The sequence below is a fragment of the Eubalaena glacialis genome, chromosome 4, assembly GCF_028564815.1.
Source record: "Eubalaena glacialis isolate mEubGla1 chromosome 4, mEubGla1.1.hap2.+ XY, whole genome shotgun sequence".
Lineage (NCBI taxonomy): Eukaryota > Metazoa > Chordata > Mammalia > Artiodactyla > Balaenidae > Eubalaena > Eubalaena glacialis.
The window spans coordinates 167,128,358-167,152,626 of record NC_083719.1 but is presented as its reverse complement, the minus strand read 5'-3'; the positions used below and the strand labels follow the sequence as shown (position 1 = coordinate 167,152,626).

General features: G+C 38.5%; 1 protein-coding gene across 6 annotated transcripts in view; it reads left to right on the top strand.

Moving 5' to 3' along the window:
• Positions 1-851: 851 nt before the first annotated feature.
• Positions 852-24,269, top strand: part of CNOT6 (CCR4-NOT transcription complex subunit 6) — a 64,151-nt gene continuing 40,733 nt past the window's right edge. For 4 of the 6 annotated variants that reach the window (XM_061188539.1, XM_061188538.1, XM_061188537.1 and 1 more), the window contains exons 1-2: positions 852-1,223; positions 13,601-13,714. In XM_061188539.1, the coding sequence (XP_061044522.1) occupies positions 13,603-13,714 (112 nt within the window). In that variant the 5' untranslated portion in view covers positions 852-1,223; positions 13,601-13,602. Of the gene's footprint in view, positions 1,224-13,600; positions 13,715-24,269 lie in introns of those variants that run through there. The other 2 variants (XM_061188544.1, XM_061188543.1) reach the window with 2 other exon arrangements.

The following is a 24,269-nucleotide window of genomic DNA, read 5'->3' as shown; positions in this document are numbered from 1 at the left end:
CTAATGGGTTTTAACAGTCTGTTGGGTGTTTCTTTTGTCCCTAGGCTGTGAGCTTACTCAGGGCAGGCCGGGGCCTGATTCATCTCTTTGCCTTGGTCCCAGCACAGGACCTTGACCACCAGTCAACAAATGTGTACTCATGCAAGCATCATCAATCCTTTCTCTGCTCATTTTCAATCTCCACCTGAATAGAACATCTTGCTCTTTGAACACAGCTGCGGACAGTTACTCTGGGCTAGGATCCCACCAGAATTGTCCCTGAATTTACTGGACTGAATGACCATTAATGGACCGAAACGTGCCACTAATTAGTTTTTTCTTCATATCTGAGGCAGGATGAATCAAGCCACTGTTCACGACTGAATGTCTTGTCTTTAGGCAGCTCAGGATACTGGCTAAGGGTCAAAAGTCTGAGAGCTTGTCCCTGTTTCCATGTAATTGATAGGCGAAACGAAAGGGAGGAAGATCAAGGAAACAGAGGGAAGAGAGGAACAAAAACGAACAGCCTGAGACAAAAAAAGAGAGAAAGAAAGAAAAAAAAGAGCTAGTTGAAAAGCGTAGGAGCGTTAAGAAGATGAGAAAGTAGAAGCGACAAGGCAGGAAACGAGCGAGGAGAGCGGGAAGAGGAGAGGGAGGTCTGACCCGGGTGCGCGCCCGGCCGGCTCACTGCTCCCCATCGCGGGGGTGGGGGAAGAGAGGGACGAGCGGAGAGCGACCTCCCCGGATGCTGAATGGTCGCGCCCGGCGGCGGCGGCCAATGGGCGGCCGGGATGTTGCAGCGACTGCGTCGGTCGCGGCGCTCGCAGGCTTGGGGTGTGGGGGGGCGGAGGGGGAGGGGGTGGGACGGCGGCCGCCGCCATGATGCTTGTTTGCTTTCAATGAAAACGAGGGGGGCGCAGAGGAGGAGGAGGCGGCGGCGTCGGTGGCGGCGGCGTCGGCTGCGCGAAGGCGAAGGCAGCAGTGGGTGCAGCGAGGAGGGCGAGGCCGGAGGCCGAGAGGCCGGGAGGCCGTAGTGGCGGCCCATCGAGGCGGCTGAAGCGGGCGGCTGACGCGGTGGATCTCGGAGGGAGAACAAAGAGCGGCGGCTGAGGCGGCAGAGGAGCGGCGACGGCGGCGCTGCAGCAGCGGGCGGGACTGGTATGGTGGTTCCACAGGTCAGACCCCGCTGCACTCACAGGGAGGAGGCGGCGGCAGCGGCGGAGGAAGGCGGCGCACCCCAAGAGGTGAGCGAGACCAGCCCGAGGCCCGGCTGGGCGCTGCTCCCCACACTGGCTGCCCACGGGCCCCTCTCGGTCGTGTCCCCGGGACCGTAGCGCGGGGGACTCGAGCAAGAGCACCTTGAGTTTTGCGTGCAGCGGGCCCGAAGATTGGAGGAGATGGTGGCTGTTGGGGGTCCCTAGACGCGCGGCTGTCGCCATCCAGTTGGTCCCCGGACCGCGCCCCCGCGCCGAGTCCGGGGCTGGGGGGTGTTCATTGACGGCGGGGGCGGGGGCGCGCAGGGGGCGCCAGGGTTGGGGGATACCCTGGCTGTCGACCCTGGCTCTGGTCACCCGGAGGAGGGGAGTTGGTGTCCGGGACTCTTGGCTGGGATGGGTGGCAACTTTGGAGAAGTGGCGGTGTGGGATTGCGCGGAGTGGAGTGTGGAACTTCGGAGTTACCGCAAAGCGGGAAACCAACTGTTTACCCCCTCCCCCAAATGTATTTAAAATTCAGTTTAACGCAAATTTTGGGGGGGGTGGGGGGATGGGAATGACATGGCTAAAGAAGCCCTTAGCACCAGATGAAGAGATTTATGATAATGCTGAGGACTCAGAGATAGTTCTAATTACTTGAAGTTTTGTGTAATAACCTGAATCGTATCTCTTTTCTTTTTTTCTAAACACCAATCATTATTTTCTTTGGAAATTTTTTTTTTGACCCTTTTTCTCCTACAGCTTCTCCTAAGAGCCTGCTAATGAACACCTGTAACCTCTTCTTGAACTGTTACTGCAAATGACAGCATTGTGAATGGTCATCTTGCTTGTCCTTTTTGGATTTGTTATTGTGTTAAGCTGACGTTTAAATAATCTCCTTGAACATGAGTTCCCATACTTACCTGTTTTCCAGGTGGATTGCCCCATTAGTGGTAGTGCGGAATCTTGCCTCTTTGTGTCTGGGGATTTTAATTTTGGAGAGGAAGAGAGTGAATATGAACAAGTGAAAAATAAAATGGCATATAATAGCACTTTGTGTTTTTCACAGTGCACTAGAATTTATCATCCCAAAACAGTTTTGTAGGCTTTAGGAGCTATGTCCATTGATCAAAAGGTTTTGAAGACTTGTTTTGTAATTGCTATCAGAGCAATTATCGCAGTCTTTAGAATGTGATGACTTTTAGAATAAAAATTGCTTAATATTTTTAGACCAGTGATCTAGTCCAGTCAACTTGCTTTAAACAAAATATTTGAATAGCTGCTGTTGAGGAAACAGGCCTAGAAAGGTTAAAGTGACTTGCCCAAGATACTACAGTTAAGAGGGAAAGGACCAGGTTTTGTGTAAATGTGAGAGCACATGAGAGTGAGGTACTTGATGGAGATTAGTTTTTTTGGGAGGGCGGAGTGCGTTTTAATGGCTGGAAGTTATTTGAGGTAGTTGAGTCTGGTCAGTTCTCAGTAGGTGAATAAGATACTTAATGAAATGGTCAAAAAATGAGGATGTGACAAAAGACAAAGTTTCCTGTGAGACTCAGAAGATTTTGCATAGTTTCAGAAGTGTCTTGATCAATGGTAACGTAGATGAGGAAGCTCTTCTGAATGCCTGTTTGATTTGTAGGTATTTTCAGGTTTCTTAAACCTTGGTGGCAAAGTAAAACTTTTCAGACTCTTGAACAGATATGAGTTGGTTACAGAACTTGGTCCTGGCTACAAATAAAGGCATTTGCTTCTGTACTTATGGTTTATAAATAATGCATTTTGGATAATGTGTAGGCATTCCACCATGTTCATATTAGCCTTTTTTATATTTAAAGCATAAACCTTTTTCATATCATAGTGCAACAGAAAGGGATAATATATGTAAGGCATACTGGAATAAATGGTCAAGGTTGCTCACAGCTGTAGCCTTTGGGCCATGAGAGGTGAGGGCCCTCTTCAGCACACTTGTAACTTTCCCATATGGAAGGTATACTGGTTGGGAAGCTGCTTTTAAAGTGTTTATTTGCATGTAAGATGGGGACTCATTTAGACTGCCTTAATCTTACCCTTCTCTGGGCTTTACCTCTCCCTCATCCATTTTTATTTTCTTGATAAGTTATGTGCAAGGAATAGTATATGCTGGACATAGTGTTGGACCCTGGGAATTAAAAAATGAATAACACTCATTTGCTGTCTTCTTGTTGCTGTAGTCTTAGTAGGTGTACAGAGTGCTGTGGGGAGAACAGGAGAGAATGATGAAATTTGTAGAATGTGTGGGAGCAGTTTACAGAAAATAGCACGGAATAGGTGTTTGTCAGACTGGAGAGATGGGGTCATTTCAGACAAAAGGAACTGTGGGTGCACTGAGGTGCCAAGTGTTGGGGTAAGGCCAATATCGATGTGTTACTGAAACAGGGAGAGTGACTGGAGACGAGCCTGCAAAGGTGTGTCCATCCTAGATTTTGAAGAACCATACTTACTAAGCTAAAAGTGAGGTGTATATCTTTATCCTACAGCAAAGGAGAGAGCCAAAATATTTTTCATAGGGGAACAAGGTGATTTAGAGATCATTTGGACATCAGTGCGGAGAATTAAGTGGAGCCATACATATAAAAAAGTCACATTTGAGATACTATGGAGTTAGTGACTCTGAATCTATTTTAAACTTGGATATAAGGTCTTTTGTGTCTGATCCATTTTATAGTGGGCTTGAGGGCTCGGTTCAATTGCTCTATAATACAGGGTAATTTAAAATCAAAATGTTTTGGAAAAAAGTTAAGAGCAATAAAAAAAATGAAACCCATATAATGGTACATGTGAAAGTTCAGGCATTCAGAACTTGTCTTCTGAGTTAGCCTTAGGCAGACTGTAGAGCTTAAGCTGGAAAAATCAACTCTCTGCTCACCAGAAGTGAGAGCCACCAAGCTTAACGGTTATGGCTATCCTGATGGTCTGTGAGGATATGGACTGTAAACATTTTGTGAAATTGGGGAGAGGGCAGAGTTTTCTCTCCTGTGTATTATTGGAATTGAAAAATTGAAAATTTCTTAAAACCTAAGAACTCCTCATACAGCTGTTAATTTATATAGTCAGTTCTGCTGTAAAGCAACATATAGGTTCCTCAAAATCACTATGATATGGAAAATTGTGCAGTAAAAACTACAGGCCTTTTGGGAAAAGTGGAACTAAGGCACAACACTCAAAATTTTGTCAGTGACTTATTTTAATAAAAAGGAACCTGGTAAAAATGGTAGCATAGTTTTACACATGTTAAATGGTTATGGTATACATAAATACTACAATAAATGTGTCACTTTACCTTGAAAAAGACCTGGTTTGCTTGTGTTAATGGGCATCAGAAAGGTTGCTGCTTGTGAGTTACTGTACAGTGGTAGAAGGAGGGTTACCTGAAATCGAATGGAATGGTATAATAACACCAGAGGTGGGTGGGTGTGGCTCAGCTCATGTGCACACACACAGAGTGAACTGATGTAGCTGGTAGGTGTTTTGAGGTGTGTGTATTTTGTGTATTTCTATGCAGCTCAGTTCAGCTGGGGGCAGGTTTCTACCTTCATCTAGTTTTTTTCACAGACAAAATCACACATAAGCAAATGGGAATTTTGTGTTAAGCTCAAATTTTCTAATATATCAGTTACGTTGGAACAGATTATTTTCAGAATAAGTGATACAGCAGAACTGATTATACTTGAACACAGCATTTTAAAATAGGCCTAAAACTCAGTTCCAAAAATACTGGAAACACCCATGTGTCAGGCACCATTATAGACTTGCTACTCTAATAGGGCTTATGCTCTTTAATTCTAAATGGGTTTATAATGGTATGGAGAGAAAAACAAATGAACCAATAAAGTGCTCATCAGGTTATATAGTAATGAGGAATACACAAAGCATGTGGGGCATGCTAAAGAAGGAGCAACTAATTCTGCTTGGGAAACTTGAGGGAGTCATCTCAGAGGTCTTTGAGCTCAGCTTTGAAGGTTGAATAGAGGTTTGTTAGACTGAGTAGGACCTTTTAGTGAGAAGAAAGAACATGTGCAAAGTCAAGTTACATACAACTTGGGCTGTGAATCATAGGATGCAAAGATGAAAGGGACAGGAGGAGTGGCCAGAAACAGTCTGTGAATAGTCATAGGCTTTTTCTTAAAGTGTTGAGACTTTCGTCTGTATATAATAGGGATTCATTGAGAGTTTAGGTGGATGGGGTGGGGAAATTGTGTGCGTGACATACTTTTTCAGGAGACATAGTAAAAATGTGAAGCCTGGATGAAGGGGGCGGGGTCAAGAAACTGGGGTCAGAGAGTTCATTTAAGCCCTTGTGAGAGAAATATTCTGGAGTTGTTAAAGGCTTCTTGATGATTTATAAGGTCAGCATTTCATGAATAATTTTCTTTCTTAGTTTTTAGGGGAAAAAAAGACTACTGGGTCAAAACTGATTGCTACTATGTTAGAACTTCCCAAAATCATTGTATACATGTATTAGCAGCTAGAATAAATGTTGAATGCCTCAAAAGGCCAAAATTCCAACTAGATAGGGGTAGCTAGAATACTGTGATTGTAAGAGTGGGAGGAGCAAATAGATTATGGAAACTGGCAAAAGATAAGAAAGAAATGAAAAGATTTCTGTTGGCAGCCATCATTGCTGGAGGTGTAAACTAGACGGTTGCTTGTCTCATACTAAGAGAACAGATTTAATGTCGATGGCTCCCTCTCCTTTCCTTTTTGATCTCGGTGATGTTTCATCACACAAATCATGGTTTGACTTAATGTTAGTGGGCCCTCAGCTTTGCTGGCTAGATCATAAATCATAATTGTCCTAATATGTTCTTTTGTTCTATACTTTATATTTGACTTAAAATACAGAAATTAAAAATTTTAAGCTAAGAAGTATTTGTGTTTTAAGTTGAAATTTGTGGATGACCTATACTTAGTGTATCTTTATAGTTATATTTTGAGTTAATTTATTGAGTTGAATGAAATTGCTAGTATTTGACCATTTTTGAACTTCAAAATTGGTAGTTTCTTGTGGTGTTGCAGTACACTCAGGCTTCTCTCTGACTGTATTTTATTTTCACTTGTGTTATTAGGCACAGGCGCATGATTAGAATTGCATTTTAACAGCAGTCTAGAAAACTTATGGGCTGTTGGTTATTGCCTGGGCACTGCGGATGCAGGTTGGTATGCCGGTCTTCTTTTAGAGCTTAGACTAACTACTACATCTGCTGTTTGACTCTGTTTTGGGGGAATATTTTATCATAATTTTAAAATCTTTTTTCGCAGAGGTCTTATTGATTGGAAATTTTAGTTAAACCAATGTGGACTTAAATTTATTCTTATTCTACTTGAGAAAAGGATTTAAGGAATTGAGATTTTGGGAGGCAGGAGGAGGTGGCTACAGAAACCTTAAGTTCTTAGAAATATTACACGATTATTTGCCTTTTTCATTCTCTTCCTCTTATGAGTATACAGTGGAGTTTTCCAGAGACTGACAAAATGATGTGTAATATCTGATGAGTTGAATTCAGAGCAGATAGGTGAATCCAGCTGTCTTCTAGCATGTCAGACCTTAAAGATTTGCAAAAATGTAAGACAGTGTCATTCTTCTCACAAAATTTTACTTTGTTTTTGAAAGTAGTTACTTTTCATAAAAATGTTAACATGTGATAGGTTTATTATATTTAATGAGTTAATACATATTTTAAAATTCCTTATTTCTAATTTCTAGTATGGTAAATATTGATAGATATAACCCACACAATTGAAAGGTCTTTGAGGTACTTGAGTATAAGGGTCCTGAGATGATAGCATTTGAGGTCTGCTGGGCTAAGTATTAGGCAGAGTTTGGGAGTAGAGAATACAGGTGAAGAGTAGTTTGGAAAGATGGTACATCTGAGAAGGAAACTCAGGGGCTCATGGTCTTAGCAACATAATATTTGGAGAATGAACACAAGATCTTGGTTTCATCAGTGACAGAATTCTAGACTTGTGTGAGGCATTGGTGTTAGAGAGTACAGCTTTGCAGCTAGATTGTCCCAGGTTCAAATCCTAGCTCTACTACTTCCTAAGTGTGTGCAACCTTGGGCAAGTTATTTAAACTCAGAGTCTCAGTTTCCTCATCCAAAATAAAATGAGGATAGTGTCTACTTCATGGATCGCTATGAGAATTAAATCGAGGTAATCACCGGTAAATTATTGCATAGTGCTTGAAAGCATAGACTTTTGGATCAGACTTGGGTTAAAATCACAGTTGTGCCAGTAGGATCTCTGTGATCTCAGGTAAATGACTCATTTTCTGGACCGTTCTTTCTTTATGTATGGAGAATAATACAATAGTATTTACTCATAGGAGTCCTGAGGGTTAAATGAGATAATGTATGTGAAGGGCCTGCCAGTTGGTGAGTGCTCAAAACATGTTAGCTGTTATGTGCCTAGTGCAGAGTGTGGCAGATAGGCACTCCAACACAGTTTTGCCATTACCCCCAAACCAGTTTGAGGTTTGCTCTTATTTTGCCATAGCGTGTCACTAAGATTATGTTTATACAGTTTTACCTTTAAGTTTGTCCCTTTGCTTCATATCCCAGCCTATCCTAGAACGAATATTCTCAGCCTTTGGTCACTTAGGTCCTTTCTCTCTGGTTTCTCTAGATTTTGCCTTCAAGATTAGAGGCCTATGTTAGTTTTTCTTACTCCTGGTAACATGGGCACTGTCCTGTTAGCATACTTGTCTCTTACACAATGTTTGCTTTTTTTTACTGTCCCAGCTTATCCCCTTGAATTCTTATAAGTATTCACCAAACACTATTTGCCAGGCTCTGAAAATATAAAAATATTTAAAATGTAAGTGCAAAGAGCCTATATTAGAGTAGGTGAATGAGACATGTCAAAAAAAATTAAGGTGGGATTAAAGAATATAACATTAGAAATATCTTCAAGGTTCAGAATAGCTCAAAGCAGGGAATGATAAACTCCTGTGTTTGTGAGGGGTAGGGAAGAAGTCCTAAATTAGAGTGATGTTTGTAAAAAGGGTTGTAGTGTGATTACATCATTGTAAGATTTTTGTTTGCACTCCCCAGTAGATTAAGATCCAAGATCATGTACGTATTTCCTATTTATTCTTTATTCCCAGAACCTGGCAGAGTGCTTGGCACATAGAGGCAGAAGGTGCTTAGTAAATATTTGTTGAATGAATAATTCTGTAAAGAAAGCTCCCTTAAGGAAGCATGGTTCGGATGTATTGAATTGCTTTTTTTGGATTTTTCTTTGAAAACCTGATCTTGATTCATGAAGGAAAGAATGTTTAGACCAGTTTATTAGTACAACGTGCTAGGTCTTACACAAGACACTGGGAGATACAAACTGGGGTGATAGATGCAGTAGTAAGTGTATGGTGTGCAGAGGAAAGAGTAGTGAACTTGTGCCTTTGTTGAGAAGGGCTTACAGGGACTCTGACATCTAACCTGAGTAGGAGTTGAGGGTGAAGGTTTCCTTTGGTGAAGGGATTAGCATGTGTTATTGAAAGACTATGTCTTAGAAGTAGGTTTGCTTTGATTAATTTAGGATTTTATAGGGTGACTTGTGTGTCAGTGGCTGAAGATGAGTGAGAAAATAGTTGCCTAAATCCAGATTGTAAAGGACTTTGAAGTTAGGGCTTTAGCTAGGTAGGCAGAAAAGGCCATCTTAGATTTTTAAGCAGGAGAGTGACATGAGCAGGCATCTATCAGGAAGGTATAGAGAAGGTTGTTTAAAAGTTGTAGCTGAGAAATGAGGGTGTAAATTAACTTCAGTAGCTGTGAAAATGGAGAAGACAGGTTTAGAAGTCCTGAAGAGGTAAAAATCAGTGGGATTTAGTGAAAAATTGGGTAAGACGTAGTGAAAATTTGGATAGGAAGAAGTAAATTGGCACCAAGGCTAGTGGCACTACCTTTTCATATATTCCATAGCTTGTAGCTCTGTGAGGCTCCCGATCATCAAATAAAAGGATTTTTCTGCACATGAGTTTATTTCTTCCTTCTCCCCTCCCTTCCTTTCCTCTGCGCCTTTCCTTTTTTTCTCCTTTGTGTATGTGAAAGAAGTAAAGCACCAAGAATGGAGGAGAATATGTAACAAGCGAGGAAAGGAAAAGAGGAATTTAGCATTTTATCTTGTCAGTTAAGATTGGCTATAACTCAGCCTCATTTCCCTTGGAAAAAAATCTGGCCAATACAATTTAAATAAATTATTTAACTTCAGAGTGCCTTTTAACAAGAAACGCATTTTTGTTCATTGCCAAAATAACATGATCTCATAATAATTCATTAATATTTCAAAATATGAATTAGGTATTAAATGTTTCTCCAACAGTCCACAGAATGTCCTTTGTTGCAGATTTGTGGATCCTATATAGGGACCATTCATTACATCTCATTCTATATATCCCTTAATTCTCTTTAAGTCTAGAATAGTCCTGACACCAGCTTGTTAAAGGTAGCAGACCAGTTACCCTGCAGAAAGTCCTGCATTCCAGTTGCTTCTTTGGTGTCATCTGGCTAGTTCCTCTAGTTCTTAATCAAGGTAAACATTGTTGGTGTGTATTTCTTATTCTGTCAGATCCGAAGACCCACAGTATCTGGTTCTACCCCCATTAGTGTTGGGAAGATTGATGAAGGGGGTAACAGTTTATTCCTCTCTTGAACATTTTCTACCTTATAATCAAAAAACAATCTGGGTGGTGGTGTTAACCTTAGCATTATGCCAGTGCCAATGATTCGTCTAATGGTTTTAACCCAGTTTATAAATCCTTGTTTTAAAAAGGCTCATTGCGAATTATGAAATGATGTTGTTTTTGTTTTTTATTAATTCTTTCATTCTTCATTTATTCTTTTGTAAAATAGGACTTTTTTTCACCTGGGGCTATTTGATGACTCTGAAATACAGTACCCACTGAAAGGATAAAGACTTAAATCTTTCTATTTAGTACCAATTTTCTTAGTTTAAAAGCTGCCTCAAATGGTGGCTGACTTGCACTTATGGTCTCTCCCCCGCCCTGCGCCCCCCTGCTTCTTCCCTCTTACCCCCCTCCCCTGTGTATTTTTTAAGCCATTTCATAAAATGTTTAATAATGAAAGCATATCTTTCTATGCTGGTAAATAATGTCCTGTATTTCTTTAAGGTAAATAATTATTCTAAGATACTGAAAAACCGTTTCTCTGAGATCTAGATCAGGGACAGATTTTATGCTGCCAGGATCAGTAGTGATGTTTGGCACTGGATTGGAGGAGTTAGAGATTGACTAGTCAGAGGCTGTATACCTGCTGACTCTGGCCTAGCTATTTTTTAAAAGTCTTTTAATTCTACTTGACAGTTTTCAAGCCTATTTTGGAAACGTTTTATTCTTTTTAGATAGTAATCTGCAGTGACATACTGTATTTTTTAGAGAGTAAGATCTGCTTGTTGATTTCAAGCCTTGGGAAAAATCCTAAATTGTTTGTATTCTTTTTTTTTTTAAGAGAGAAATTCTTTATTTATTTATTTATGGCTGTGTTGGGTCTCCGTTTCTGTGCGAGGGCTTTCTCTAGTTGCGGCAAGTGGGGGCCACTCTTCATCCCGGTGCGCAGGCCTCTCACTATCGCGGCCTCTCTTGTTGCGGAGCACAGGCTCCAGACGCGCAGGCTCAGCAATTGTGGCTCACGGGCCTAGTTGCTCCGCGGCACGCGGGATCCTCCCAGACCAGGGCTCAAACCCATGTCCCCTGCACCGGCAGGCAGACTCTTAACCACTGCGCCACCAGGGAAGCCCCTGTTTGTATTCTTATATCCTTTTCTCTACCTAGTTTCCAATACTATGTTCAGTTGGACTCCAAGAAAAATGGGTGGGGTTGCTCACTGGGCAGATATGCTCCTCAGAAGGGCTTGATTGTCCAATTTGCTGCCGTTTCTTTTATTCTATCATATTCTTTTTTCCCCCCACTTCCTAATCTGCACTGTCGGGGATTCGGAAAATAAGATTATCTCACTGCTTTCAAGTAATGAGCTGTCTCTTAAATTTTAAGGCAACACATCATATGTCATGAAAACCAAGAAGGGGAGTGGTTGGCTGCTTAGGCAGAAATCATGACTCTTTGATGGAATGACCCCAGGTCTAGGGCTTGGATTTCAGATTTCAGTTCAGTAATACTTTTATTTATTCTCTGAAGCGTGATCAAATTCCGGACATTGATTCACACTAAATAAGCTCACATGAGAGTGGTAAATCAGACTTCTGAACTTTCACTAAGAAGTCAAATGATTAATAATTAATAGTAACTCAAAATACTAACCTCAGCTGGAGAGAGCAGCTTACCATTATTAAATTCTATTTGGAAAAGCCAGTGAAGATCACACGGTTGTAAGTAAAATCTAGTCAGAATAGTGGCATTTGGGTGATCTTAAGGAATCTTAAGGGATGTTGTCATCAAGCTCTGGTAGCCTTACACAGCATTCTGTTATTATTGGTATATTCATATGATTCAGAATGGGCACTTGCTTCACCAGATTGTCCTCTAGATGGAACAGGAACAGTTCTTGACTGTGTAGCTCTCTCTGTTAGGTATTTTTTGTATTAGTCTAAAAACTTCAGGCACTGTATTTCTGTTTTGGAGAAATTAACATGTAGGAGAACAGTTTTATTAACAATATTTGACAAAACAAAAAAGTGCTGTTTCTTGTGCAGATGATTAGTCTCACCATTTATATTTTTACCTTCTTCAAAAAGCTTTTTAGGATTACTTATCTCCTTCTGTGTTTTGACTACATGGTCAAAACCATTTCTATGTTTGAAAGATAGCTCTACTTCTCATCATTAGAGGAGCAGCATAGCATAATGAAAGTTGCTTTAACTTTTTTCCATTTTTTTATTGTAGAAAATATACATAATGTAAAATTTACCATCTTAACCATTTTTAAGTGTAACATTCAGTGGTATTAAATACATTCATAATGTTGTGCAGCCATCGCCATCATCCATCTCCATAACTCTTTTCTTGTAAAACTAAAACCTCGAACCCGTTCATAGGTTTTTCTCCAGCTTTGTTTAGCTGTGTAGGTATCCAGAGTAGGTAGAGGCTTGGTTAAAGCAGATTATGGCTCATCCAAACACATAAGGTGAAGTGAGACTGGGGCAAGGAGTTTGGGAGAATATGCAAGGAAGTGAGATTTCATTTCACCTGAATATTTCAGAATGTTTCTATAAGAATAAGAATTTTAAAAATAACCACAAGCAAAATGAACAATAGTCCCAATATCAACTTAGGTTTAGTTCTTCTTCAAATTTGTCCAATTCTCAAAAATGTTTTTTACACTTGATTTGGTCAGATCAGACCCAAACAAGGTCTATACATTGTATTTGATTGTTGTGCCTCTTAAGTCATTTAATATCAACTTCCTCTTACTCCCCCTTTTTCATGTCATTCATTTGTTGAAGAAACTGGGTCTTCTGTCATGTTGAACTTTCCATGGTCTGTGTCTGGCTGGCTGTATTCTTGTGGCATTATTTTAAATTAAGAAAAAAATTTTTAATCATGGTAAAATTATAACAAAATTTACTATCTTAATAATCATTTTAAGTGTACAGTTCAGTAGTGTTAAGTATATTCACATTGTTGTGTCTCGTGTTATTTTTAACATGTTCCTCTGTCTCCCTTACTTAGTGTAAACTGGTACCAGATCTAGAGAGGCTGATTTGATTCAGGTTCAATTTTACTTTTAATTTTTTGGATGAAGGGGCAAGAGCATACATAGTGTTGGCATGTTAAGTCTAGTTGTCCTAATACTGAGATCGATCCTTGGGTTGAGGTCTTACAGCCTGATCTATCTATTTAAAATTTTTTCATTGGGCTTTTTTCACCTAATGCTTTTATTAACCATGGATGGTCATCCATTTTTTCATTAGAGATTGTGAAATAGTGTTTTTTCTAATTATGTAACTCTTTTTACATTTATTAGCTAGAATTCTGTTAAGAACATTTCCTCATCTAGTTTCTGCCAGAAATGCAGGATAAATGCTTGATTCTTTCCCTTTATTTTCCAATTTTCGGGTGACTGCATTTTTTTGTTATTGTTGTTTTTTTTTCCTGTTAAAGTTTTGGATTCATGCACTTTGAAATGACTCGTAGTCTTTCTTTTGATGTTCAGATTGTCATATCTGTGGCCAGTGGGACCGCTACAAGCTGGCTCCTGTGTCCTTCACAGCCACAGCATCTTTCTTAGTGTCCAGGCTTGTTTGTATTTTTCCGATCTCAGACCTGAAATCCTCCATTTCTCCAAGGAGCTCCTAGTTCCTTTTAGTGGGAAATTGTGTTTAGAGATATAATATGGGTGTCTACTTTTTAAAAAGATGTTATTTTCAGTTATTTGATTCTTCTGAGTATTGAATGGTTTCTTTTCTTAATTCAACAGGCATGCCCAAAGAAAAATATGAGCCCCCTGACCCTCGGAGGATGTACACAATTATGTCCTCTGAGGAAGCAGCAAATGGAAAGAAATCACATTGGGTGGAGCTTGAAATAAGTGGTAAGACATGCAAGCAAAAATTTATGGTATGGAAGTTAAGATATGGTAGAAAATTGTTTTCTAATGCTAATACACAAGGAAAGCAATGTTGTATTTTACCAGTGCTAATTTATCTTAGAAGCTGGAAGGTTCAGTAGAAAGAACATGGTTTGAGTCAAAGTTCAAAACCCATTCATTGCTTATTCTCTCACTATCAGTGTCCTTTTATAAAATGGGGATAATAATATCAAGGATGGAATGAAAATAACACATGTGAAATGCCTAGTGTACAAAGGTTTGTTCTGATACTTAATTCTCTAATAAAGTAGGATAGAGCTTTTACATTATCAAATTACAGGTTTCCAATGAGGTGGGAAATGCCGGTTCTAGTATAGGTTCTGGGATAGATTTGTTTCTCCTTATTTTCATTTGCTTTTCAGTCTTAGTCTCTGGGGACAGCCTTATTCAGAAACAAAATCTTAAAAGCGATTGGAGCAGCTCTCAAAGTTCCCTTCTACCTTTAATGCAGTCTTCAAAAGTGGCAAAGGGAGATTATTACTTCTCAAGGCAACCAGTGCTAAAGAAAGTTTGTGTTCATGTTGGCCTCCCCATACTTTCCTTCTAGTTTGTCTTGGTTTTTGCTTTCTGAAATAATACAGAGCAAGTTTTCTCTTCTTTCACCTGACTGCCCTTGATTTTTTTTTTTTTTAATTTAATGCAGCAAACATACTGAGTATATGCTATGTGTAAAACATTTTGCCAGGTGCTATACTAGGCATATGGAAAATATATAGATGAAAAAAACATATTCACTTTCATTCTGAAGCTTATGGCATATTAGGGAGTGAGAAGAAGGGAATATACCAGTGTAAATAACTAATAGACAAAATATAACTGCCAAGTCTAAGCAGAAGGGTGCTATACAGAAAGCAAAAAGGAAGTAATGATGATAGTATTTCTCCCTTGTCAGCTCAAGTGTTCTGATTAATCTATTGAGTAAACCTAAACACCCTCCTCTGTAGCCATAGTAGAGGTCGGTGCCCACATGGGTCTCTCCTTTTCTCCCTCTTCGATTTTTGGAGAGCTGGTATGGTGTGATGGAGAGTGAAATTTCTCTCTTCTTTTGCCTCTCCTGTCAAATTTGATTTTCTGTGTCAGGGGAGCCTTTGAAGCACAGGCGGTCACCACTCCAACTTCCCCTTTTAATTTCTGCCGGATTGGTATTTAACTATATTTTTCTTTTTTTTCAGTCTGTATTAGCAGTTTTTGAATTACAAGTCCTTTGCTTCTAGAAAGTTTGGGTAATCTAGAAAGTGCTCACTTAGGTCAGTGAGATTGTATGTCTGAGGTTAAGGGGATTCTTCGCTCTCTCCTCCCTCTACCTCATGTTGGGAACTCCTTGGCAATTTTGAGTCACTGTTCTCTGCTTACTCTAAACTTTGGGAAGAAATCTGTGTACAAGAAAGGAAGAGGAAAGATTCCTCTAAAGTAACATTCTTAACAAAGTCTTATCTTTACCAAGTATCATGGAGGATAAACTATTGATTGAATAGGTCTGTGGAACAAGACCTTATAATTAACAAAGCCACTATCAGGAAGGCCACTTTATTGTCTTAGTCAATCCCTAATACATAAACTCCTGTGTGTAGAAATTTTCAAGGCTGAATTCATTTCATGCTAAGACAGTTATTTCATGAATATGCTCTAGCATCAGTTCCTTAAGATCCTGTGATACAAAGTTCCGGGGATCTGAGGTCATTGAATACTGGACCTGCAGTAATCTAATATACTCTTCTGGTTCTAGGGAGATGGGTGGTTAGATCCTTGTGCCATTTGGAGGTAACCAGATAAGCCAAATTACTATTAATCATTTACTTTTTAAAGAAAGCCTTGTTTATTGTAAAATGAAACAGAGATAAAGAAAACTGGGAATTCCCTGGCTGTCCAGTGGTTAGGACTCTGAGCTCTCACTGCCGAGGGCCCGGGTTCAGTCCCTGGTTGGGGAATGAAGATTCCCCCCACAGAGCTGCGTGCTGCGGTCAAAAAAAATCCTCAAGAAAACCACACAGATATATTAGTGAATTATTATAAGGCCAGAAGCCTTATAATACGCAGGTCAAGAATTAGAAGTTTTTCACTTATCCCAGAACCCCTTCCACACCACAGCCAATCACAAGCCCTTCCCTGCTCCCCAAAAGTAACTGTTACCCTGACTTTTATAGCAATCACTTCTTTTGTTTCCTTATAGTTTTAACACAAAGTTATGTACACCTAAGCATTTTAGTTTAGTCCCCCCCTTTTTTATTTGATATGTCTTAGTTTACATGTTCCCCCTCCATCCTTTTCTTTACAATTTATCTGTTGAACCTGAGCAGTTTGACCTGTTGTTACTCCACAGTCTATATTTTGCTGCATGCATTTCAACATGTTTCTCATCCATATGGGCAGCAGGATGCAGAGGCTTGATCAGACTCAGAATTTAAGACCCTTGACAGGACTGAAGGTTGTGTTGTGTATGTAGTATTGTCCTTTTACTTCAGGAGGCACATAAGGTAAAAAGGCCTTCTTTCCTACTGATGTTCAGTGCAGTGCCTAGAGCCATTAATTCTTTGAGGGTTGCAAAATAGCGATATTCTGTCTTTTTTTTAATTAAGTGAGCTGCATCTGTAAAGAGATACTTTCCTTCATTTTTTTAAAATTTAATTTTTATTTTATATTGGACTATTGTTGATTTACTCCCTCATTTACTAATTGATTACTCAAGGTACAATTTGTATAGGAAAGGCAGAAAAGAATGCTTATTTCTTTCCTTTTATTTACTAGTTTTCAGGATAAACTATTGTCCTTTGAGGGTGACCAGTTAGATTTTTAAAGTATCATTATTAACTAGTATATTTTGGTTTCAGACATATGCCATGAGTTGTCATGATTACTCTTACTTTGTTGCTTAAAATTGTCCTGTTGTTGGCAAATGGGAGAGATTCTTTAAATGACTTCTGGGTTCTTTGACATAACCTTAGTTGTCTTTGGTAGTTTCCTTGCTATCTGGAAAGATTAAATGGCAAGATTTTCTTGCCTCATCTTGTATTTCCTGCCTCAAACATGAAGTATGTCATTTTTTCCCAAGGAAGAATTGGTTGTTTTACTTGGAAATGCTATTTCAAGACCATAATATCTATTGCTAGGAGTGCTTGTTGCTACTGGGTTGGTTGTTGTTTGTAGGTCTTTTCACTGGACTGTGCTAGGAAATTTGACATATATGTATGTGGTTATATACATTTATGATGAAAGATGTGATAAAAATATATATATGTACTTTTATGATAAAATATCTTTAAAGCTGTAAAATATATTTGTATATTTAAAATTAAAATATCTTAAGAAAATATACTATTTTTGACTCAAATTCAGAATAACAGGAGTTTTAACTAACCTTTTTTATAATTACATCTATATCTTCTTTCATACTGAGAGTCCTAGTTCTCAGGGTCATGGGATGCTGGAGTTTGAGTATCCCATAATTACTTAATTGCTTTATCCCATATTACACACATAATAATCTTACAATAACAGAACTAAAAATACCGCCAGTAATATGAGTTTTATCCCCCCCCAATTAAATAGGTGTACTCAATCTACATTGTCATAGTATGTAGCCATTACATACTATCAGCTTTCCCATTTAACTTGCATAAACCCTCCTATTTAGAATTAGTTTTGCAAGTAACTATATATTCAGTACCTCCTACCAGTTCATTTGTTTCCTAATCATTTTGGTTTTCTGGAAGCTTGTTCTCTAGATGTTTCCTTAGAAAGGGCTCATGGGAACAATATTCTGAGTTTCTTGCAAGTTGATAACAACTTGCAAGAAACTCATTTGAGAGTTTATATTTGAGAGTCAGTTTGGTTTAATGAAATTCCTTGGGAATAAGGAAATGTGAATTCTTTCCTTAAGTGTCTTAAATATGTCACTCCAGTTTTGCTGTAGGCTTGATGACAGTCTAATTTTTTTTCATTATTAGTTATTTGCCCAAAGGACTTTTTCCCCTTAAAATCAGTAATTTTACTTGAATATATTTTGGTATAGGTTGTTCTGCCTTGATATTCTCAGGTATAATATGCTCTTTCAATGTGTAGTTTGAATTTTTTCTCTTTTAATTTCAGGAAAGTTTCCTTGGATTATAATTTTAGTATTTGTTCTGATCCCTTGCTTTAATTTTTCTTTCAGAGAGATTTATTCTCTGAATTTGAGTATTTCCATATTTGTCTCAGAATCACTTTTAAAAATAAAGTACAGTAAGTTCAATCCCTTACTGTTGTACCATTCTTTTACAAGTACAGACAGACAGTCGTGTAACCACCATCACAATTACAATATAGAATGGTTTCATCCCCCCAGAAAACTTCCCCTTGCTCCATTGTAGGCAGACCCTCCCCCCACTTTCACCCCCTAGCAACTGCTGATTTTTAATTTTTTTTTTACTAGACTATTTTTTAGAGCAATTTTCGGTTCACAGGCACCTTTGACATAAAGTACAGTTCATGACCCCTCCACTGTCAACATCCCCCACCAGAGTGGTGCATCTGTTACAATCCATGAACCTACATTGACACGTCATTATCACCCAAAGTTCATAGTTTACATTAGGGTTCGCTCTTGGTGTTGTAAATTTTGGGGTTTAGACAAATGTATAATGACACGTATCCACCATTGTCATATCATAGAGTAGTTTCACTGCCCTAAAAATCCTCTGTGCTCTGCCTGTTCTTTCCTACTTTGCTCCCCCTGAACCCCTGGCAACCACTGATCTTTTTACTGTCTCCATAGTTTTGCCTTTTCCAGAATGCCACATCCTTGGAATCAAACAGTATGTAGACTTTTTAGATTGGGTTCTTTGACTTAGTAATGTGCGTTTAAGTTCCTCCATGTCTTTTCATGGCTTGATAGTTCATTTCTTTTTAGTGCTAAGTAATATTCCATTGTCTAGATGTATCGCAGTTTATCCATTCACCTACTGAAGGATATCTTGGTTACTTCCAAGTTTCAGCAATTACGAATAAAGCTGCTATAAATGTCCACATGCAGGTTTTTGTGTGGATGTAAGTTTTCAACTCCTGGGTAAATGCCAAGGAGCACGATTGCTGGCTCATATGGTGAGAATATGTTTAATTTTGTAAAAAAAACCCTGCCAAACTGTCTTCCAAAATGGCTGTATCGTTTTGCATTTCCACTAGCAATGAATGAGAGTTCCTATTGCTCTACATCCTCTCCAGCGTTTGACATTGTTATTGTTCTGGATTTTGCCCATTCTAATGGGTATGTGTAGTGGTATCTCATGTTATTTTAATTTTTATTTCCCTGATGACATATGATTAAGAGCATCTTTTCATATGCTTATTTACTGTGTACATATCTTCTTTGGTGAAGTGTCTGTTCAGGTCTTTTGCCCATTTTTTAATTGGGTTGTTTGTTTTCTTGTTTTAAGAGTTCTTTGTATAAATTAGATAACAGTTCCTTATCAGCTATGTCTTTGCAAGTGTTTTCTCCCAGCCTGTGGCTTGTCTTCTCATTCTCTTAACAGTGTCTTTCATAGAGCAGAAGTTATTAATTTTAATAAAGTCCAGTTTATTAATTATTTCTTTCACAGATTGTGCTTTTGGTGGTGTTTGTAAAGTCATTGCAAACTCAAATCATGTAGATTTTCTCCTGTGTTGTCTTCTAGGAGTTTTATGGTTTTGTGTTTTATGTTTAGTTGTATGATCTATTTTGAGTTAATTTTTATGAAGAGTGTAAGGTTAGATTATTTTTTTTTTGGCTTGTGGATGTCTGGTTGTTCCAGCACCAATTGTTGAAATGAGTTTTCTCCATGGTATTGCCTTTGCTCCTTTGTCAAAGATCAGTTGATTGTATTTATGTGGGTCTATTTCTGGGCTCTGTTTCATGGATCTATTTATGTGTTCTTTTGCCAATACCACAGTCTTGATTACTGTAACTTTATGGTAAGTCTTGAAGTCAGATAGCATCCAAATTTTGTTCTCTCCTTCAATTTTGTGTTGGCTATTCTGTATCTTTTTCCTTTCTATATAAACTTTAGAATTAGTTTGTCAGTATCCACAAAATAACTTGCTGGGCATTTAGTTGAGATGGCATTGAATCTATAGATAAGTTGAGAAGAGCTGACATTTTGACAAAGTTGAGTCTTCCTATTCAGAAACATGGAATATCTTTACATTTATTTAGTTCTTTGATAGCTTTCATCAGAGTTCTACAGTTTTCCTCATATAGAGCATGTGCATATTTTGTTAGATTTATAACTAAATATTTCATTTTGGGAGGTGCTAATGGTATTGTGTTTTTAATGTCAAATTCCATTTGTTTATCTCTGGTATATAAGAAAGTGATTGGTTTTTTAATCCTTTCTTATTTTTTCCTTTGTGATTTAAAACAATTTTTCTCTTTTCTAAAAGTGTTCTCTTGTGTGGTTATTCATTATTAAGTTCTTTGTAGTTTAGTTTTCCTTTACTGAGTTTTTCTAAATCTAATTTATGTTCTTTTATTGCTTTATCATTTCTTAATACCTTTCAGCTCATTTTGAAATTGTAGGTGATAGTTTTTGGGGTGTGTTTGTGTTATGTTTTTGTTGTCTATAGGGAGTTATTCTAGTCCTTACACTCTTTTTTCTTATACTATCTTTTAAAAATATGTAACTACTTTTATGGGATTTGACCTTAAAACTTTTCTGTTGTTCATTTTTATTTAAATTTAGTTTTTCTGAACTTCTAGTTGTGATTCAGGATACTTTTTCTAACTTCCGAGCTCCCTCTTCTGTGTTTTGTTTGTTTGTTTGCAGAGTGTTCGCAATGTGGGAAATTGTTTTCTGAAACTTTCTGGTTCTGTTCCCGTCTCTCATTTTTATCTGGACCTTTTTTTCCCTTCATCTCTTTTTATACCTGTCCTATTTAATTTTATTTCCATTTTTGGAGCTTTTTTTTTCCAGTGTGGGGCCTTGGCTGGTCAGTTTGGAGAATCTCTGGGGCCCAGACTACTTTCAGACTTACTGTGGACACTTTGCACTCGTTACTGAATTGCACTAAATTCCTCCCAGTTGTGATAATGTGGCTGGGTGGGTGGGTGGGTGGGAGTATTCTCTTCTGATCTCCAGAGCTTTCTGTCTGTTTAGTCTCTCCTTTCTGGCCCTCTGCCCTGTGAACTGTAGCCACCTTGGCATCTTTGGACTCGCAGCTTTATCTCCTCAACTTACATAATGTCAGCAGACTCCACCTGGCTTCTGTCTCCCTGCATTACTTTCTGGAAACTGTAGCAGTAAACTGGAACAGTCTTAAGGGCTCACCTTGTTTGTTCCCCATCTATCAACGATCACTGTCCTGTGCTGCCTGGTGTCCAGTGTCCGAAACTCAGTTTTTCATTTATTTGTCCGGTTTTTTCGTTGTTTTAGGGGGGAGGGTAAATCCAGTCCATATTACTCTATCTTGCTGAAAATGTAAGTTTATCAATTTTTTTTTTTTAAAAAATTGTGTTTGGTAACTCCAGTATCTGAATCTCCTGGGGGTTCTGTTTTGTTGTTTCTCTTTTTCTTCTGTTTTTCACTCCCTTGGTCTGGTAATTTTTATTAAATACTAGCAATTATATATGAATTGGTAGAATAATTTGATGGTCTGGATGGTATTCTCTTTCTTAGGAGTGAATTTGCTTCTGTGTTTGTCAGGCAGTTGTGATAAGAATGGGTGGGTGACCTTAATCTAATCAGGGATTCTTTCATCTCATTTAAGCCTGGTGTTCAGTGGTTGTAAGAGTTGACTTACTTCAGGGTCACCCCTATTTCATTTATAGATGCCAACTGGAATCTTGATGGTTAACAGAGTCTAATTCTTTGGTGGTTCTTCAGTTCCCATTTTGTCTTCCCAAATGTGTAAGAGGACTTAAAGTTGTGCTCAACACCTCAGCCTTTCAGCCCCAGCTTTCACCTCATCTACGTGCTTCTGCTGCTTGTGATTCAACATATTCTTCTGGAAGTAACGTGGTGGGATGTGTCTCGCTCGTTACTGCTTGTGATTTAACATATTCTTCCAGAAGTAATGTGGTGGGATGTGTCTCGCTCATTACTTCTATTTGCTTCCCTTTCCTCCAGGTTCTTTGTCTCTCATGTCTTTGCTGCCTCTGTAGTCCTCCATTGCTTTTGAGCTCATTTTTGGGGGGGTTTTCCTCTATTTTTACCTAGTTTTTCTTTCCCCCCAGTGGGATGATTGGTCAATAACAAATTACTCTCTTGTTATAGGAAACTGAAATCTAGATGTGCACAGATTTGAAAATTCTGCTTAAAGAATCTGCAGATACCAAACAACTCTCAGGTTCCTCATTTGGTGGTGATCTTATTGTTTTTTCATTGTATGGGGGCAACACTGGTTACCTGTTTTTGAGATACATCTGTATCCCAGAACAACTACTTGTTCCAGCCTCTTGAAGTAGCAGTGTAGGGCAAGGAGAATGTACTAACCAGAGCCACATCCAGGAACCTTCCAGGAAATAGGGGCTTGGGTCTGGACTCCTTGGTAGTCATTAAATGATCTTTGAATCAGGTGCCCTGGCTGTAGGCTGCATATTAGTCTTTTCTACTTTGTGACATTTTCCAACATTTTGAAAGCTTGAGTTTATCATGAAAGTAACCTGTATTCACACTTACTGTTTTTCCATTGGAGAGTGATAGACCATGTCTCTCAAATTCTGGATCAAATACTTCTGATTTAAAAAAATTTTTAAATATTATATTTGGCTCTGTTTTGGTAATGTGAGAAGTGTAGCTCCAGAGTCAGGTAGCTTTCATTATGTTATCAGCTTGTGCATCTGCTCACCCCCTGGACAACCCTGGTGTCTGCTATATGGAAGTTCATAGTGGGGATGGGTAAACAGGGGAGGAGGGAAACCCAAGTAGAGGCAACAGGTACTGAATGGTGGCTCTGAGGCCATCATGAACTCGTTGGAGTCACTTACATGTCACTCATTCATTCATTTATTCTGAAACTTCTGATGGGACATAAGAGTTCACGAATCCAGCAGGCTATAGGAGGAAATTCCCACAATAAGGTAATTATAAAACCATGATAAATACAGGGGAGAAAGCTTGAACCATTTATCATCTTTAAGATTGTCTGAACCAGGGAGAATCATGGAAAGCATCCTTAGAATAGCTGACTCCTGAGTTAATGATATTAGTCAGGGGAAAGCAGAGTTAACCACATCTCAGGAAGAGGGGACATGTGAGAATATAAAAAAGTATACAGTGGAAGTCTCTCATCCCCCTGTTATACCTCCTAGCATGCACAGGCATGTGGCCATTCACATACAGCTTTATTAATTTCTTTTGCATCCCTTTGGAGTCCTTCTGTGCATATACGAAATAGATTCTTATTCCATACCTTATTTTTAATTCAAAAGGTAGTATATACATATTTCTGCACTGTGCTCTTTTTTTTAATGTAACATGTTTTGGAGCGATTTCTAAATAAGTATATAGATAGCTTTCCTGTATGTTTTAAGCTCCATAATATTCTATCACATGTGTACTGTAATTTATTTCAGTGATACAGTACTGATGGTCAGTCTGTGACAAACAGTGTTGTAGTGAATAACCTTGTAGGTTATTTTGTATTTCTGCTGATATATTTGTAGGTCAAATGGTATATGCATTTGTAATTTTGACAGAAGTAATGTAATGACTCGGTGGGAAGAAATGTAAAGCGATGATCTCTTTCTGTTTTATTATAGGGAGTCAAGTTTAAAAGTGAAACATGCAGTTAAAACTATAAAGACTCTAACCTTTAATGTTTTTTAGAACTTCTCTTAACCTTAGAGGGATTTTAGAAAATCTTTTGTAGCAAAAGAAAAAGAAAAAAAAGTTTGAAGGTCTATAGTTCCATTAGTTTTTCATTTTTTCTTTTATTAAATCAAATTGAAGAAGCATGTATAGTTCAGTCCATTTTGATTCCTATTTATTTTTTATATTAATATGAATGTGATATGGTAGTTATGCTGCGTGATAGAATTTTTTTTTTAATGGTGCTGTATTATTTAATAAGCATGTTCATCTAAAAAATGTTATGTTTTTAAGAAAAGTGTAAGGAGATTAACTAGTTTAGATGTTAGTGACTCAGCTTTGCAAAAAACATCTTCTTTTCTTAAGGGCAGTTATTAAGTGGTAGAGCTACTTAGTGGTAGAGCACAGAACTGTAAAATGTAAGTCCCCTGACTTTGAATGCATCATTCTTTTCTACATCACACTGTGGTGGTCATTTTATTTTGAACTAACATTCTCCCCTTTCTCTCACTTTTTGTCTTCTTCCTAATATTTGGCCTTAGTCTTTCCATTCTCAGGTTCTAGGCTTATTACCTTCAGGTATAATCTTTTACTTAAATTAGATCTGTTTAATTTGTACAAGCTGCATCTCTCTGTTGCTATGAGGACATGAATTCCTTCCCACCACAGTTCAACGATGTGTATGTACCTTTGCAATTGTGTTTTCCTTTATGGATCGAAACTTCCATTTGTTAGCTCATACG